The following is a 15,707-nucleotide window of genomic DNA, read 5'->3' on the forward strand; positions in this document are numbered from 1 at the left end:
GTCAACCAAAGGTCATGAAGGAGGAGAAGACTCCATTTGGTGAACAAATCTTTGGCACAAAAGACTGGGATAGTCAAGTGTGTAAGTCAGATTTGTTGTTTGTGAATGAAGCCAAGGTTGAAAATTAATTGGTCAGCTTGAAACAAAGCATCTAAGGGCTGCCAAGTTCAAAAACTTGATGAATGATATGTATTTGCAGCATGGAGTCCAAGGAAGAGTGTTGAAATTGGCCAACCATGCTGCTGTTTGAAGTGCATCCAACTTGATGACATCTTTGAAGACGTATACTTCTTTATGTGACAAGGTTTTCTCTTTAGTTTCTTTGTTAAGCTACTTAGTTGAAAATGAACTAAGTTGGTATTGTTTTGATGTTTTTAGGTGCTGATTGACATAATCAGCTTGTGTGCAAGTTAAGTTTTACTTGTTTCAAAGTAAAACTAGTGGTACTAGGTAGTATTTGGTGATGTATTTGACTATATATATGTTGTTTTTCTAGTTGAATGAATGAGCTGAATGAGCTATCAGCCATTAGCTCCCTTGCTGCACGTTTGTGAGCAAGTAAATTGTTTTTGTTTCTTCCTCATTTGTTCTCTGTCTTGTTATCTTTTTTTGCTGCTGCCAATGTTCCAACAAATGGTATCATGAGCCTAAGTCTTAAGGGACCATTGATTTCGCTTCCCCTGCTCAACATCGGCTCAAACTTATAAGACCCCCAAACAAGCTTGAATAAGCTGAATGAGGAGTTTCAAGGAAAGGTGTGAGCTTTCCAAATGTGCAAGCTTAGCAAGATGTCAAAGCTGCAAGCTTAGCAAAGTGCGAGCCTGTTGAAGACAACTGTTGAAGACAATATGCAAAGATGTGAGTCTGTCAAAGGTGTGTGTTCAGCAACATGTGGAAGCTCAATGTGTGTTGTATAGTTGCAAGCCTATTGAAGACAGTAAGCAAAGTGTGAGCCTGTCGAATTGCAAGCCAAAATGGCAGAATGAAGGCAAGCAAACTATACTTACGAACTGTTTGTGCAAGAAGAAGCAAAGAAACAAGGCAAAATGTGTTGTCAACCAAGGTCATGAAGGAGGAGAAGACTCCATTTGGTGAACAAATCTTTGGCACAAAAGACTGGATAGTCAAGTGTGTAAGTCGATTTGTTGTTTGTGAATGAAGCCAAGGTTGAAAATTAATTGGTCGACTTGAAACAAAGCATCTAAGGGCGCCAAGTTCAAAAACTTGATGAATGATATGTATTTGCAGCATGGAGTCAAGGAAGAGTGTTGAAATTGGCCAACCATCTCATTGTTTGAAGTGCATGCAACTTGATGACATCTTTGCGGTAGCGTATACTTCTTTATGTGACAAGGTTTTCTCTTAGTTTCTTTGTTAAGCTACTTAGTTGAAAATGAACTAAGTTGGTATTGTTTTGATATTTTTAGGTCTTGATTGACATAATCGACTTGTGTGCAAGTTAAGTTTTACTTGTTTCAAAGTAAAACTAGTGGTACTAGGTAGTATTTGGTGATGTATTTGACTATATATATGTTGTTTTTCTAGTTGAATGAATGAGTGAATGAGCTATCACCATTAGCTCCTTTCTTTACGCGTTGTGAGCAAGTAAATTGTTTTGTTTCTTCCTCATTTGTTCTCTGTCTTGTTATCTTTTTTTGCTGCTGCCAATGTTCCAACAAATGGTATCATGAGCCTAAGTCTTAAGGGACCATTGATTTCGCTTCCCCTGCTCAACATCGGCTCAAACTTATAAGACCCCAAACAAGCTTGAATAAGTGAAGGAGGAGTTTCAAGGAAAGGTGTGAGCTTTCCAAATGTGCAAGCTTAGCAAGATGTCAAAGGCGCAAGCTTAGCAAAGTCTTGAGCTGTTGAATACAATGTTGAAGACAATATGCAAAGATGTGAGTCTGTCAAAAGTGTGAGTTCACAACATGTGGAAGCTCAATGTGTGTTGTATAGTTGCAAGCCTATTGAAGACAGTAAGCAAAGTGTGAGCACTGTCAATTGCAAGCCAAAATGGCGAGAATGAAGGCAAGCAAACTATACTTACGAACTGTTTGTGCAAGAAGAAGCAAAGAAACAAGGCAAAATGTGTTGTCAACCAAGGTCATGAAGGAGGAGAAGACTCCATTTGGTGAACAAATCTTTGGCACAAAAGACTGGGATAGTCAAGTGTGTAAGTCAGTTGTTGTTTGTGAATGAAGCCAAGGTTGAAAATTAATTGGTCGACTTGAAACAAAGCATCTAAGGTGCCAAGTTCAAAACTTGATGAATGATATGTATTTGCGCATGGAGTCCAAGGAGGAGTGTTGAAATTGGCCAACCATGCTTTGCTTTGAAGTGCATGCAACTTGATGACATCTTTGCGACGTATACTTCTTTATGTAACAAGGTTTTCTCTTTAGTTTCTTTGTTAAGCTACTTAGTTGAAAATGAACTAAGTTGGTATTGTTTTGATGTTTTTAGGTGCTGATTGACATAATCGACTTGTGTGAGTTAAGTTTTACTTGTTTCAAAGTAAAACTAGTGGTACTAGGTAGTATTTGGTGATGTATTTGACTATATATATGTTGTTTTCTAGTTGAATGAATGAGTGAATGAGCTATCACCATTAGCTCCCTTCTTTACGTTTGTGAGCAAGTAAATTGTTTTTGTTTCTTTCTCATTTGTTCTCTGTCTTGTTATCTTTTTTTGCTGCTGCCAATGTTCCAACACACGAAATGGTTAATCCACTTGTGGATTGAGGCTTGTGATGAGGGTGCTGTTTATATTCTAGGGTAAGTGGTTAATATCGTTTTGGGATTACTGGTTGCTGAAAATAGTTTCGATTATTGTTGATTTCACCCAATTGACCGATTTGGTTTGATAAGGTATTAGTTATTAGTTCGTGTGATTTGTTAATTTAGGTATTAGAATATATAATTTTTGATCCTACATCGGATTTTGACAAGGTGTGTAATAAAAACTCGAAAATCTGCTAACAGCTGAAAGTAAAAAAAAATAGATTATCTACACCACACGCCTGTGTGCCAGGCTGTGTGGGCCGTATGGGCATGTGAGCCTAAATTCTTCAATTTTTTCTAGTGTCGTATTCGTCGTGCGAATCAAATGTAACACTTCCGTAGGGTTCATATGGTATAAATTTGTTCGCAAATCATAATTTCTAATGTTCTGTTAATGTTAAGAACAACCTAGGAATGCATAAGTAGTATGATGTTTGTGATAGCATGTTTTGTTATATGCTAATATTATTTGTATCTGATGTGTAAAGCATGTATGTCATACATGTATCTGATATCTATTTAGCATTGCATGTGTATTGGGGTGGGATTATAACTATAGAGGAACTGTGGACAATTTAATTTATCTGCTATATTTGGTGGCTCGGCCATGTATATCTGTTTTAGGTGGGTTACTGCATTTTGATTTGGCAGCTAATTTGCATATATTCTGTAAAGTGACTTATGATCACTTAGCGGTGTGTAGGGTTGGATGAGTATTTAATACTCTAATTCGTATGTAAGGATGTCGGAGATGGTGTGTAGCAAATGGAGGTAGGATCTGAATCTATATTTTTTTATGTATCTAAATATATATCTGCTATGCATCGATGTTTGTATTAGTTCTGTAAGATCTGTTTAAGTATGTGTATCTGATTTATTGTATGCAATGAGTTACACACTGAGTTCATAAGCTCACTTTCGGTTTGTTTGGTTATCAGGTAATTCTCAGATGGAGGACGGATCGGTGTGACGGGAGCTCGATTTTACATTTTTGCTTTACATATCCTTTTGTCCAGTTTAACTTAATTTCGTTCCGTTGGACTGTTTTGGATTTTTGGATTGTTTTTAATTCCGGTTTTATTTTTATTTCTCATTTAGAACCGTTAAACGTTTTTTTTATAATAACAAACCTATCTGCAAATGTTGGATTTCAAAATCAAATCGTATTTCCAAAATTTTATTTAACTGAAAAATTCTACTACAAAACTAAGTGATTTAATAAGTGATCATCGGCAAAGCTAATAAATTATTTTAAAAGGAAGATTTCCTTAAATAAACTGAAGTTTTAATTATTTTGCAGTTTCAAAATAGATTTTGAATTTTTGAATGAACTTAAATAGCACTTCCAGATTTAGTTATAATGTCTAGGCTGAGTTTAGAGTGCTGAGTTTAGAGTGTTTCACCACTTTTTCTTGATCACCTACTTGTGAAACTTCTTTTTGTTGAAAGATACTTTTACAAATCTTTTGGTAATGTCCCATCTTTTGCATGGTGCCTCCAAACTTTTAAAAGTATTGCAGCAAAATGCGGTGAGTTAATTGCTACAGACAGTAAGATTTTAAATTGCAATTCTTTTACTAGAAGAATTTTCATGATTATCACGGATCATCTGAGCAGAATTCATGAAGAACTGGATCTCAAAGTCAGTAAATTTTTTTTCAAAATTAGTGTCATTGAAACAGAACCAATGGTTATTCCTAAAATACAAAATTAGGATGAAGACTACTCAGGGGATAATGGATTGCACAATGTTCCATTCATGGAGGCAAAGATTAACAAAGACGTTAACCATGTTGGAGGAGAATTTGATATTTAGTCCCTACACTTTGAAAGATAAAAATTCAATCCTCTTATTTTTTTTAATTTAAAAAATCTCATTTCAATCATTATTGTCGTTAGTAGTTTTTATTAAAAATTATTAGCTTAACATGTTTATTTTTCCTCAATCATATGATACATCACATGAGAGTAACTTAATTAACATGCCAAATTGACAAATTTTGTCAAAAAAGATTGAAGATTTTAACGATTGAATTGATATTTTAAATCTAAACAATTACAAGACTAAATTTTTAAGTATAGAGATTAAATGTCAAATTTTATGAAAGTACGGGGATTAACATCATATTTTAACCATTTATTGTATCTTAAAATTCAAATTGACAATTTTTTTTACTTCAATTTCATCGTTTTTGTTGGAGCCAGCTACTGGCTTTGTGTAGCGTGGGACTCGCGAGGTTTAAAATAATGGTTTCTTAATTTAAAAATACCACGTGATGTTGGTATACGCAACGTGCAGCTTTGCGATTCCCACTTTTCTCAATTAAAACGATCATTTGCAAATCCTTCTTGCAAGATCTCAAGAAAATTAGTTGCTCTACTCTACCATCCTCCCAATAGAGACTTCAAAAACTTTTCCGAGCGTAGAGACACCAGATGAAGCTTACCAAAAGACATTCAAAAACTGCGATGAACTGCTGCCAACTCTCCCTCAAACCAAAGGTTGGTGGTTCGGCCAGCGTTTCCAATACCATGGCTTTTGGATATCAGGTTTTTGTATAAGAGGAAGCATGTTGATCCATGACCACTTCAAGCCTCGATCCACTGACATCGTCGTCGCAACATCACCTAAATGTGGCACCACCTGGCTCAGAGCCCTCGTTTTCTTCATTATCAACAGAGCTTCCTTTGATTTCAGCGACCATCCTTTGCGCAAAGCAAACCCTCAAGACTTAGTCCCTTGCTTCGAATCAATTATTCATAAAGATGGGTCAACTTCCTTCGTCGATGGGATCCCTTCACCTCGCCTTCTTTCAACTCACCTTCCTTACTCTTTGTTCCCAACACGCATGACCGATGATACCTCGGCTTGCCGTTTCGTATACATCTGCCGGGACCCCAAAGACGTTTTCGTTTCAAAGTGGCATTTCGCGAACAAGTTGAGACCCAAAGAACTGCCACCACTTTCACTAGAGGAAACCTTTGACTTGTTTTGCAAAGGGGTTTCTCACTATGGACCGTTTTGGGATCACGTATTGGGGTACTGGAAAGCTAGTGTGGAGTCACCGAAGAAGGTGTTGTTCTTGAAGTATGAAGATGTAAAGAAGGAGCCTTTGGGTTGTGTGAGGAAAGTTGCAGAGTTCTTAGGAGTACCCTTTACACCAGAGGAAGAAAACAAAGAGATTGTGGAACAAATAGTGAAGCTGTGCAGTTTTGAGAGCATGAGCAATCAAGATGTTAACAAACTTGACAAAAGATATCAGCAACGTCCTGTTAGCAACTCTGATTTCTTCAGGAAAGGTGAAGTTGGAGACTGGGTTAACCATTTGTCACCTCAAATGGCTGAGAAATTGGATCAGATTACTGAAGAAAAACTTCAAGATACTGGATTCAACTTTCATTGACTCCAAAGTATCTCACTGAATTTGATTCATATTTGAATGAAGATTTTCTTTTTAATTACGTGATTTGCGTATTATGTGTCTTTTTCTATTTCGATGATCAGCTATGTAATCTTTTTTGTATCTTCAAAAATAATATAATACATCAAGAATATCAAATTATACATTATTATTTTAACTCTAAAATTAATATATTTTTATAAAATTCTAGAACCCTACGTTTTAAAATTCTAGACTTTAAAACTTAAATCCTAGACCTCTTTTTAGACACTAGACCTTAATTTAACACTTCCTCTAAAATTATAAATCTTAAAATTTTAAATTCTAACTGACCATACCATAAATCATAAATCTAGTTTAAAAACCATACACCTTATGCTACTATTACTATTTGTTACTTTTATTTAATTTTTGAACTAGAATAAATTAGAACAACATTAAACTAAAAATCGAAATGTATCCAAGTGAAATTAGAATAAACTAAAAATACAGTCAAATCAATACAAAACACCAATAAAGTAAAAATTAGAATATATCTAAATTTAAATCAAAATAATTATTCAAGAAAATACACGTGTTTATATTTTGCATTATATTAGAATTGGTGTTGAAATTGTAAAAAGGAAAATGATTAATATGGTATTCATGATTCTTGTTTTCAGAATACGATATTGATATGAGGACAACTTAATTAGTTGATGTTTGAATGAGCTGGCGGCAATTAGCTTTTATTCTATGTTGAGATACCTACCGCCATTAAACAAATCAATATTTAATTTAAAACTACCACATCATATGGCATACAGAAATAAAAAATTGCCTGTTACTGTTACTTGAGTAAAATAAAATTCGATCATTTGCAAATCCTTTTTCCATAATTTCCCTTCCCCATGGAGAATTCAAACTTTTTCGCCATTGAGAAAGAATTAAGCTCGATGAAGGGTACCAAAAGACATACAAAAACGTCGATGAACTGCTGCCCACTCTCCCTCGAAGTAAAGGCTGGTGGTTAGACCAGCTTCTTCAATACCAAGGGTTCTGGTTATCAACTTACGGCATTCGAGGAAGTATGTTGATCGATGACCACTTCAACCCTCGTCCCACTGACATCATCATCGCAACATCACCTAAATGCGGCACCACGTGGCTTCGGGCCCTCGTTTTCTCTATTATCAACAGGAATTCTTTTGATTTCAGCGACCATCCTTTGCGCAAGGCAAACCCTCGAGACTTGGTCCACTTTCTCGAAGCACATATTCGTGGAGATGGGTCAACTGCTTCCATTGATGGGCTTCCTTCACCTCGGCTTCTCTCAACTCACCTTCCTTACGCTTTGTTTCCGGAATGCATGACCGATGATACCTTGGCTTGCCGTTTCGTTTATATCTGCCGAGACCTCAAGGACGTTTTAGCCTCAAAGTGGCATTTCGCTAACAAGTTGAGACCAAAAGGAGTGCCACCACTTTCACTAGAGGAAGCCTTTGACTTGTTTTGCAAAGGGGTATCGCACTATGGACCGTTTTGGGATCACGTTTTGGGGTATTGGAAAGCTAGTTTGGAATCGCCGAAAAAAGTGTTGTGCTTGAAGTATGAAGATGTGAAGAAGGAGCCTTTGGGGTGTGTGAGGAAAGTGGCGAATTTCTTGGGGGTGCCATTTACACCAGAGGAAGAAAACAAAGAGATCGTGGAAGAAATAGTGAAGCTGTGCAGTTTTGAGAATATGAGCAATCAAGATGTAAATAAAAGTGACACCAGAAGTCAGGAAAAACCTATTTCCAATTCTGATTTCTTTAGAAAAGGTGAAGTTGGAGATTGGGTTAACCATTTATCACCTCAAATGTCTGAGATATTGGATCAGATTACAGAACAAAAGTTTCAAGGTACTGGGTTCAGCTTTCACTGACTCCTAGTGTTATCATCAAGCTATTACCTATGTCCATTATGCTGCTCCTTCAATAATGTTTGAATTTTATTCTGTATTATTATTGCAGTCAACACTAGTTGATGTCTCTATCTTTGATTTTAATAATATAATCTTAGTATCATGTAGTGTCTTCTTTTTATGTCAACTATCTAATTTTATCAACGCAGCAGAAATTGTTAAATCTATATCTATATAATCTAATATATATATATATATATATATATATATATATATAAAGAAGAGTTTGGAAAATGTAAATATCTTTTATTTATATTACTAAATTTATATTTAAAAATAAAAATTAAAGTAAAAATAAATTTGTGATAATTATACATTTAAAAATAACTATAATTTAATTTACAATTATTAATTAAAAATTATGTAATTTTAAAATGAAGTTATTACTTGAACTCAAAATGATGGTTCTCAAGCCACCAAAAATAATTTTCTATGCCTAAACAATATATAAATGGCATCAACCAAATTGTGTATCTAGGCAGCTATCATGTCTAAGATGTGTGCAAACATAAAAAAAGAAGATTTAAATATGATAAAATAATTGAAATCGAAATAACAATAAAAATAGACAGAAATGGAATTTAAATAAATAAACTGATATGATGAAACTCCAACTTCAGGCTCGATGTTGTTCTGATTTCGAACCGGTCATTAATAACAAATATTCTCCTTCAACCGATAAATTAATTATAATAATTGAAGACATCTCAAATCACTAACACTTTTATGTATAAATCAATTGTGAAGATTCTCAACAATTAATATTTACCGAACAACCATAAAACATGTCTCCACAATTTAACTCTCCAGTAACGTAAAGTAAAAAGGTCCCAACGCAAACCAACCTTCAAAGCCTAACCGGCTTTGGAATTATTTATAGGCAATAATGTTATCTTATTTCTGGAAGTTCAAATTTAATATCTTAACCGATTCATAGCTTGTGCTTCAGCCTTATTCCAGCAATGATTAATTAATCATTTTTAAACAATATATTATTAACCATGTTTAACATTTATAACAATGGAATACATGATTCGGTTTGGATTTAGTTTTTCTATTTCCAGCTTAATTTTCAAAAATAAATATATAAATAAATATATATTATATATTTTTATAATTAAATTTGATAAAAATATTTATATTATTTCTAATAATAAAACAGATTATTTTGGCATAACGGTTTCAAGCTTAATTTTTTAAACATTAATTTCATTATAAGTTTTATCATATATGTTCTTTCCCAATCCATTAAATAGGAGGATAATATGTTTTAGTAAACTGAAACCCACATCATCTCACATTAACAATAATATCAATACTAATAAAATTAAGACTCAATCAACTACTTAATTTTTTTAAAATCAAATTTAAGCTTCTTCTTATCCATCAACGCTTCTACTGCATAGTGGAAATCAAGCCTACATTTAGTGAAATGTGACAATTTATTTTGGTTTAAGTGGGGTCGGTCAAGGGAGGAAGGAAGAAAAGGAAAGAAAGAGACAAATAGAGAAGACAAAAAGAGAGATGAGAGAAAAGAGGAGAGGAAATTGAGAAAAAAAAGGTTGTATACTCATTTTTGTATGATTAAAATATTATGTATATTAAATTATAGCATATTCAAGATGTATGTGAAAATTAAAATAATATAATAAATATATTTATAAAAATTTTATATAAATAAAAAGGTGAAAAACTAAAGTAGCATGAATTTAAATTTTATTATGTATTTATTTTTCTAACTTTTATATAAAAGGTATAACATGATACAAAACTCTCAAAATAATATAATTTACTTTGTAAAATGAGCATATTTTTAGTTTTTTTTCCAACTGAGTTAGTATTCAGTTAATTCATAAACACAAACTCTATTAGGAACTTGACTATCAAATATCTAAAATAGTAACAAAATTGAGTCTGCCTTGGGGCACGAATTAGGGTTTTTGGTCTGCCTTGTTGCACGAGTTTGCGTATTGAGTTTATTTTGTTAGGGTTCGTGGTCTGCAGAAAGGTTAGATCTCATATTCGGGTGTGCGTTACGGTTAATCTTAATATGGTGGGGGCAAATCTGGCAAATCTCAATATTATGGATGAGGAGGAAGATCCCTTGATGGTGGTAAGGGATGATATGTTTGCTAATCCAGAATATGGATTATGTCTGGTAGGGCAAGTTCTCACAGATAGTATTGTGAACTTCCCATCTCTAAAAAACACGCTGGCGGATTTGTGGCACCCGCTAAGAGGAGTATCTATTATGAAAATTGAAAATAAGCATATTTTGTTTCGATTCTATAGTAAAATTGATTTAAAACAGGTTATGGATGGCATGCCATGGTTTTACAACCGACATCTGATAGTATTTCATAGGCTAATAAGGGGTGAGGATCCATCAATAGATTCGTTATGGACTACAGTTTTCTAGGTGCAGATCCACAATTTACCGGCTGGATTTATAACAGAAGGGATGGAGTGGCAATTAGGGGATTTTATTAGAAAATTTATGGAGTATGACGCATCGATGGTCACGAGGGGATTAGTAAATATATATGGATTCGAGTTACAATGGATACTAGAATCCCACTTAAAAGGAAGAAACAGATTGGTATTGGGCAAAATAAATTCATATATGCATTGTTTCAATATGAAAATTTGTGGTTATTTTGTTTTTTATGTTGCCGTCGTTATTTTGTTTTTTATGTTGCCGTCTTAGTCATAGAGAGAGTTTCTTTCCAGTACGATTAACATTAAGGGATCAGCAAGTGGATTTTGGCTGGGACCTATCTCTAAGGGCTACGCCAAGAAGGGAAGGGCAATTGATAAGCAAATGGTTGTGGGAGGAATCTGAGAATGAAAGGTGGGCAAATATGGATATCGATAGGGAGAATACGACAAGAAGATTTGGTACTGATGTAACCAATCAAAGTGAACATAAAGGAGGCATGGGTTTGGTAGGGCGGTTTATGCGATATACAAGAAAGCATATGGATTTGAAGATTGAAGATAATATGGGACAAATTGAGGGAATGAGAGATGAAGCAGAGTTAGAATATATGCCTGTAGAATTTGTGGATGGGAAGAAAAGGTAAAGATTTAATCTAGAAGTGGGTGGTTCTGATAACAGGAGGGGATTGTTAGAGGGAGGATAGGAAAATGCAATATTTGTGGCTGCTACTGAGCAGGCCGACTGAGCATAATAAAATATTCAATTGGAATGTTCATGGTTTGGGGCAGCCACGAGCAGTCAATCGTCTCAAAAACAAGTTGAGACACATTCAGCCCCATATTTTGTTTCTTATGGAAACAAAGGTTGCTAGTAAACGTATGGAGAAAATAAGGAGGAAGTGTGGATTTGAACATGGAATTGATGTTGAAGCAGAAGGAACAAGAGGGGGATTATCGTTAGGATGAAGAGAAGGAATGATTTTAACTTTAAAAAGCTTTTCGAAATCTTATATTGGTGTGGAGGTGGATGAATGGAACGAAAATAGTGTATCGAGATTCATAAGTTTCTATGGAGCACCTATGGAGAATGATCGAAAGGAGTCATGGAATTTATTACGGCATCTGAAGCATGGAAATAATAAGCCATGGCTAATTTTGGGAGATTTTAATGAAATATTATTTTCTTTTGAAAAAATAGTGAGGAAGGATAAGGGAGGAAAGATAGATGGTTGCTTTTCGAGAGGTGCTAGAAGATTGTGAGTTGAGTGATTTAGGATTTTCTAGGCAATGGTACACTTGGGAAAGATGTAGATTGGTTGGAAATAATATTAGGGAAAGATTGGGCAGAGGGGTTGCTAACCAAGAATGGTGGGATCTTTTTACAGGGTATTCGATGAATAATTTGCAACATGGTTTTTCTGACCATTGTCCAGTGTTAGTGGATACGAATGGGGATGGGAGAATACAATTTGGAAACCGACAAAGGCAATTCCATTTCAATGCCGATTAGATACTGGATAAAAATTTCGAGGAACAAGCTAAACATGGGTGGTTATCAAACGAGAAGGATATTTTAGTGACTAAACGAGTTGGGGGTAGGATTGAGAAAATGGGAAAAAAAGGAGAAAGGCTTACGAGAACGTCGAACAAAAGAATTGAATTCTAGAATGCTTGAATTGAGTACTAAAAAAATCAATGATGAGGTTTTAGCAGAGATTACAGAGGTTAAATTTGAGATGAATCTCGAAGCTGATAGGGAGGAACTTTTTTAAGAACAACAGGCGTGAGTCAATTGGCTTCAAATGGGGGATAGAAATACGACATTTTTTTCATAGATGGGCTTATTACCGTAAAAAATGATCAAGGGGTTAGAGAAGGCTTCCGGGAGATGAGTTATTGATGCTGATGAAATTTCTAAAACAGCTACAGGATATTTCAAAGATCTATTTTCGTCAAAAGAGGTAAGAAACACTCAATTTAATTTCGGCTATACCACCATGTATTACGGAAGAGCTTAATGAGAAATTAGTGACGGAGTTTCAAGCAGAAGAGATTGTAGAAGTAATAAAATCTATAGCCTTTTTTAAAGCATCGAGCAAATGTGGTTTCCCTACAATTTTTTTCAAAAGTATTGGCATATAATAGGGACTAACGTCACTAGATACTGTCTAGATGTTCTTAATGGTCGACGAGACATTGAGGAGGTGAATCATACAAGCATGGTTCTTATTCCTAAGGTGATTTCTTCGAAAGACATGAGCAAAGCATATGACAGGGTCAAGTGGTGTTTTGTGGAGAGGCTGATGCGAATAATGGGTTTTTGCGAGGAGTGGAGTTCACTTATAATGAGGTGTATTACTAGTGTTTCATATACAGTGGTGATCAATGGAAAAAATGGGGAGGAGTTTCGACCTACAAGAGGATTAAGGCAAGAAGATCCTTTAAGCCCATATTTATTTCTAACTTGTGCCGAAAGTTTCTCACATTTAATCGACATAGCTAGGAGAGAGGGGAGGCTTTTAGTGGCAAGGGTGGGGAGAAGTCATATTACAGTGACACATTTATTTTTTTGCTGATGATAGTATGTTGTTTGGAGAGGCATTGACTAAAGGTGCAAATATCATGAAAAACGTAATCAATGAGTACGAAGCAATATCGGGACAAATGGTTAATTTTGACAAATCTCTTATGTACTTCAGTGGTAATGTAGAACAAGAAATATATGAATAGGTGGCTAATATTTTTGGAGTACGAATTTCTATTAATCCAGAGAAGTATTTGGGACTACCCATAATGGTTGGTCAAAGGAAAAAACATGTTTTTATTGAGATTAAAGAACGCTTCAGCAAGCTGATAAACAACTGGAGTGTACGTTACTTATCGGTCGGGGGCAAAGAGGTATTTCTTATATCCGTTTTACAAGTTATTCCGATCTATGCGATGCAATGTTTTAAATTACCAGTTTCTTTTTGCCATGAACTTAAGAATATTATTTGTAAATTTTGGTGGCGTAATCCCAAAACCAATAAAGAAATACACTGGTGCAAGTGGAGTGACATGTGTATCCCCAAAATAAAGGGAGGGTTGGGTTTTAAGAATTTATCAACGTTTAATACGGCCCTGTTGGCGAAGCAGGGATGGGAAGCATATGGGGAGCAAGACGTCTTATTGAGGAGGGGATTGGCTGAAGAATCGGGGATGGCAAGAATGTCAATATTTGGAATGACACATGGTTATTGGGTCCTGGAAAAGGAAGAGTACAATGTTAGCACATTGATATTTGATATTCTAAGGTGTCAGATTTAATTGATAGAGAGTCTATTACCTGGAAGCAGAAGGGAATTCGTTCATTATTTTGTGAGGAGCAGATGCAGAGAATACTCAATTCCGTTGGCGAGCAGTGAGCCACAAGATGTGTTAATTTGGAGAGGCGATAAAACAGAGATTTACACAGTTAAAAATGGTTACAAATGGATGAATACAATGGAGGAAACTAGCATACAACATGATAATCTACCTAAGTTTTTTACAAACATATGGGATCTTAAGGTACCAAGCAAGATTCGGATACATTTGTGGAAAGTTGCTAACGAATTTGTGCCTGTACAGTATAATCTGAGAACCTGCAAGCTAGTGACTAACACGCTTTGTCCAGTATGCCAAGAAGAAGAAGAGATGGTGAGCCATCTCCTTCGGGATTGCAACTTTACTCGACAAGTATTACAGGATTTGGGAGTGTTTAATTCAACAACCAACAGCGAAACAAATTGGAAAAAATGGTTAGCAGTTGAATATGAAAATCATACTAATGATGTAACAGCCCGATTTTCAGTGATGTCGGAAATAGTGGTTCAAGGCCACCAAATTCGACGAGTAATGTAATGGACTAAATTCAAGGTTATCGAAACAGTGGTTTCGTAAACCTAAATTCGATTTAAAGAGAAATTTATTTTAATATTTTTGCATGAATATTGATATGATAGGAAAATTGTATGAAAATATCGATAGAAAAATTTTACCGATTTAGTGGTTAGTTATAAAAAGAAATTATTGAAGAAATTAGGTAAAAACAAGGTATTGAGACCTCGATCGCATAAAACCAAGTCAAAAATATTTTTATAAATATTTATAAAATGTTAGTAATGTGGTATTAAAATTTCGTTTGAAAATTTTAATTTTTGGGTAGTCAATTAAATAAAAAGGACTAAATTGGAAAAGGTGTAAAAGTGATTGGGATGATTAAATAGCTTAAGTGTCTAATGAGAAAGGATTTAAAAGGCAATTAGACCCAAAATTTATTTGGGTTGGATGACAAGGGCATGAAATCAACAAGAAAATGGATGATTTAAGGGCAAAATTGGAATATTGCATAATTAACTAAATAAAATTAGGACTAATGTGGAAATATCTAGATTTCTTGTGATTTCTCTTCATTCTTATCAGCCAAAACACCACAGGAGGGGTTCTTTAAGCTGGTATTTCATAATTTTTGCACCAAATCTAGAAAATTCAAATACGAAGCTAGATCGAGGAAAGGAAAAATTTTAGGATTAGTAGATTTTTGTATACGAACAAGTATCGAGCTAAGTTTGTATAAACTATATTCTGTATAATTTTAATTAAAGTGAATGTTATTTGGTGATGAATATTATATAAATATGTGTTTTATTGTTGGAATTGAATTATTATTGAAAATATATTATCGAATTTAATACTCAGTTTAGTTTGAACGCGGGATTGAGTACAATCGTTTTCTGGCAAAGGATGAATTGACGGATAAGACCATAACTGGGTTATGGCACTATGAACGTAAGACCATGGTTGGACCATGCCAGTGTTTATATGTAAGACCATAGATGGGCTATGGCATTATGAACGTAAGACCATGGTTGGTTCATGGAAATGTTTATATGTAAGACTATAGCTAGGCTATGGCATTCTGACGATAAGACCATAACTGGGTTATGGCACTACGAATGTAAATGATGAATTGACGGCAAATTACCCAAGCAAACCGAGGTTTATCATTTTTTGTGGGCTTTCGTGTTTACTATCTATTTAGCTCTCATGAGCTTCTGTTCAGCCTTCGAGCTTCCGAAAATGATGTACTCATATCCATAAGTCGTTCTTCGAGAGGTAAAA

The 15,707-nt window shown here is 34.7% G+C and overlaps 2 protein-coding genes across 2 annotated transcripts; both read left to right on the plus strand.

Moving 5' to 3' along the window:
• Positions 1-2,016: 2,016 nt before the first annotated feature.
• LOC105789479 (cytosolic sulfotransferase 16) lies at positions 2,017-6,356 on the plus strand. Its single transcript, XM_052621722.1, has 2 exons — positions 2,017-2,172; positions 5,156-6,356. Exons 1-2 carry the CDS (start codon positions 2,017-2,019, stop codon positions 6,185-6,187), a joined length of 1,188 nt encoding a protein of 395 aa, XP_052477682.1. The 3' UTR covers positions 6,188-6,356.
• Positions 6,357-6,638: 282 nt separating this feature from the next.
• Positions 6,639-8,229, plus strand: LOC105789480 (cytosolic sulfotransferase 16). The gene is made up of 2 exons (XM_052621727.1): positions 6,639-6,648; positions 7,105-8,229. The coding sequence occupies exons 1-2, from the start codon at positions 6,639-6,641 to the stop codon at positions 8,085-8,087; spliced, it is 993 nt and encodes a 330-aa protein (XP_052477687.1). The 3' UTR covers positions 8,088-8,229.
• Positions 8,230-15,707: the final 7,478 nt, after the last annotated feature.

This window comes from Gossypium raimondii, chromosome 2 (genome assembly GCF_025698545.1).
Source record: "Gossypium raimondii isolate GPD5lz chromosome 2, ASM2569854v1, whole genome shotgun sequence".
NCBI lineage: Eukaryota > Viridiplantae > Streptophyta > Magnoliopsida > Malvales > Malvaceae > Gossypium > Gossypium raimondii.